This window comes from Aplidium turbinatum, chromosome 2 (assembly GCF_918807975.1).
Source record: "Aplidium turbinatum chromosome 2, kaAplTurb1.1, whole genome shotgun sequence".
Classification (NCBI taxonomy): domain Eukaryota; kingdom Metazoa; phylum Chordata; class Ascidiacea; order Aplousobranchia; family Polyclinidae; genus Aplidium; species Aplidium turbinatum.
The window spans coordinates 40297236-40299689 of NC_137473.1; the positions used below are offsets into that span (position 1 = coordinate 40297236).

At 37.5% G+C, this 2454-nt stretch overlaps 1 protein-coding gene across 1 annotated transcript; it reads right to left on the reverse strand.

The window, feature by feature from the left end:
• Nucleotides 1-472: 472 nt before the first annotated feature.
• LOC145765596 (uncharacterized) lies at nucleotides 473-2073 on the reverse strand. The gene has a single exon (XM_082577432.1). The coding sequence runs from the start codon at nucleotides 2063-2065 to the stop codon at nucleotides 647-649; it is 1419 nt and encodes a 472-aa protein (XP_082433558.1). The 5' UTR covers nucleotides 2066-2073; the 3' UTR covers nucleotides 473-646.
• Between the last annotated feature and the right edge of the window lie 381 nt (nucleotides 2074-2454).

Genomic DNA, 2454 nt, shown 5'->3' on the forward strand with positions numbered 1-2454 from the left:
AACAGAGTAAAAATATAGATCTTTTATTTTTTAACAAAAATCCTGTCGAAGTAGAAAACATTAAACTGTGCGTCTCAAATAACAATAAAAAGCTATTTGGAGGAAAGTAGAAGTACTGGCACTGGTAGGCCTATGGCAGCCGCTACCGTATTTGTATTTTATGATAAAACAACTGAATCAAACAATGCGTGAGAGCATGTTGCAATACATGCGCGACTGACGTGTATGTGATTACGCACTGAAACTCAAGCGAAAAACACACTCGTAAAGGGAATTAATAATATTTTGTCATGTAACCTGTTTCATTAAAACAATAAGTGATGAGTAGGAGTTTCTGCAAGTGCCGACGGGCCGCATAAAATGGTCTCGCGGGCCGCATGCGGCCCGCGGGCCGTAGTTCGCCCACCCCTGGGCTATACTAAACAATACAAAAATATCTGATTAGATTATACCAAAAATTGTGTTGCAGGTTTGCATATTGTCTCAGTGTGGTTTGTACCTGTTCGAAAAAACTTGTCACAACAACTGTTGAAAAATGACGGAAAAACATCATCAGTAAACTAACATGATCAGCAATTGTCTCATCTTGGTAATGTTATTCACATTGGAAACTCTTATGCTGTTTGTTTTTTTGTACATGCACATATTACTTTTGCTTGTTTCCAGCTATCAACGAAGAGTTTTGGTTGATAAGCGCAATTGCTTGATTTGGGTCAGCCCGATTATCTATTGGGTCAGGGATCGGGGGTAAGTGTCTGTCGTACCTTGTAGCAAACTGTGCTTCGCAAAGACAAGTTGGCTCAACAATCTTTGGTTTCATATCGTTGACTGCGTGTACGTCACTTTCGGTCAAACTTTTCTCAAAGCTGTCGTTTACAGATGCTTGCCTCGAGTGTTCAGAAAGCCAGAAGTTTGTTTCTGCGAACTTTCGCGCCCTTTCAATCGCTAGTTTCAAACTGGGCCCTTCTTTATTGAAATCTGCAAGGTGGTAACTGCTGATTTTCACTTTGTTGCAATGGTCACTGAAACCTGGGTTGTGTTTTTCTTTATTCCGAAGAAAATAGTACAACTCTTCAAAGTCGTTCATTAACTCTAAAACTCCATGACTTTCAGAAACACGAAACCAGTCAAATGGAAAATTGTTATTTACGCCATAATCAAATGTGACAAAGAGATACTTTGTCAAGTTGATACCTTTGAAGAGATCATTCTTGATTCTGTTTACCACTGGAGAAAACATATCTTTATCGTCATTTACGCAATTTTGTTGCTGTTGCATAAACCTCTGAGTTGCTGCTGGTGACCAAATTGTGATTATTTTATCTGCTCGTTGGATGGCGTTTTGCATCCACTCAACGCGACCAGTTGCCACTTTCAATTTTTCCCACAATTCCAGTATGACGTTAAATCCAAGATCTTTTTGAAGAAAGCTTGCAAACTTAAGAACCGTGTCTTCGTGGTAGCTATTGTCACACACAAAAACAATATATATTGATGTTGAGTTGTCTTTTTTGATATCGTCGACTTTGCTCTTGATACTCAGCAAAGGCGATTTGTTATGGCGGTTGTTGTCTGATAAAAAGCTATCCACATGTAAAGGTTTTTTCCTTTTTTTGATTTTGTAAAAGCAAATTATACCCACAACCAACAAGAAAAGCAAAATCACAGCAACTACTACCACCGTTAATAAAGACGAAAATGAATTGGAATTTGTTGGAAAAATTATTGTAGGAATTATTGCAGGACTACTTGTTGAATCACAATCTCCAAAGTCAAAGGCTTTTTGATTTACTATTCTGTCCTTGTTTCCCCAAACTCTTATCACAAATGTATTGTAAAGATCAGAAGGAACTGAAAGCATTACACTCCCTTTCAAGGCAAGATCTGATACAAATTTTAGTTCTTTTCCACAATACCCTCGATAAGAATCGTCCTTTTCGCATAACAGCACATTTGCAAATTCGTTTTCATTCTGAGAAGGCACGTTAAAGGTATATTTAATCGAATGGTTTGAACAAAATATCTCATTAACTTCAGACCACAAGGAAGTAGAAAGCTTTTCCATGAAGCCTGATGAACAGATCTGAGCTCTTAAATATCTAATTACCTTAATAGAAACGCTTCTTCCTGAAACTAACCATCAGCCGTAAGCAAGCTTTCGCATAAACATGGCAGCGTTTTTTTCTTTTGTCGTTTGACTTGGCTTTCCATAGCCTACACAAAACTTTTCCAGTTTTCAAAGGAAAGAACCAACAGGTTTAGATGCCCAGTTAATAGTTAACCTGCGAAAGCTTTCTTTTAATGTGATTGTAAAACATTCAAAACTCATAAATTAAAAAACACGTCGCCCGAGGCTTTGCAAACATTGAACACTATACGATTGCAACAATGTAAAGTTTGTAAACACTTGCTGTTTCAGTAGCCTACAAGTTGTTTATTTCCTTTTTGCAAGAT

Excerpts from the sequence above, each read along its gene's own strand:
- LOC145765596 (XM_082577432.1), bottom strand. The coding sequence starts at position 2,065 with ATGGAAAAGCTTTCTACTTCCTTGTGGTCTGAAGTTAATGAGATATTT.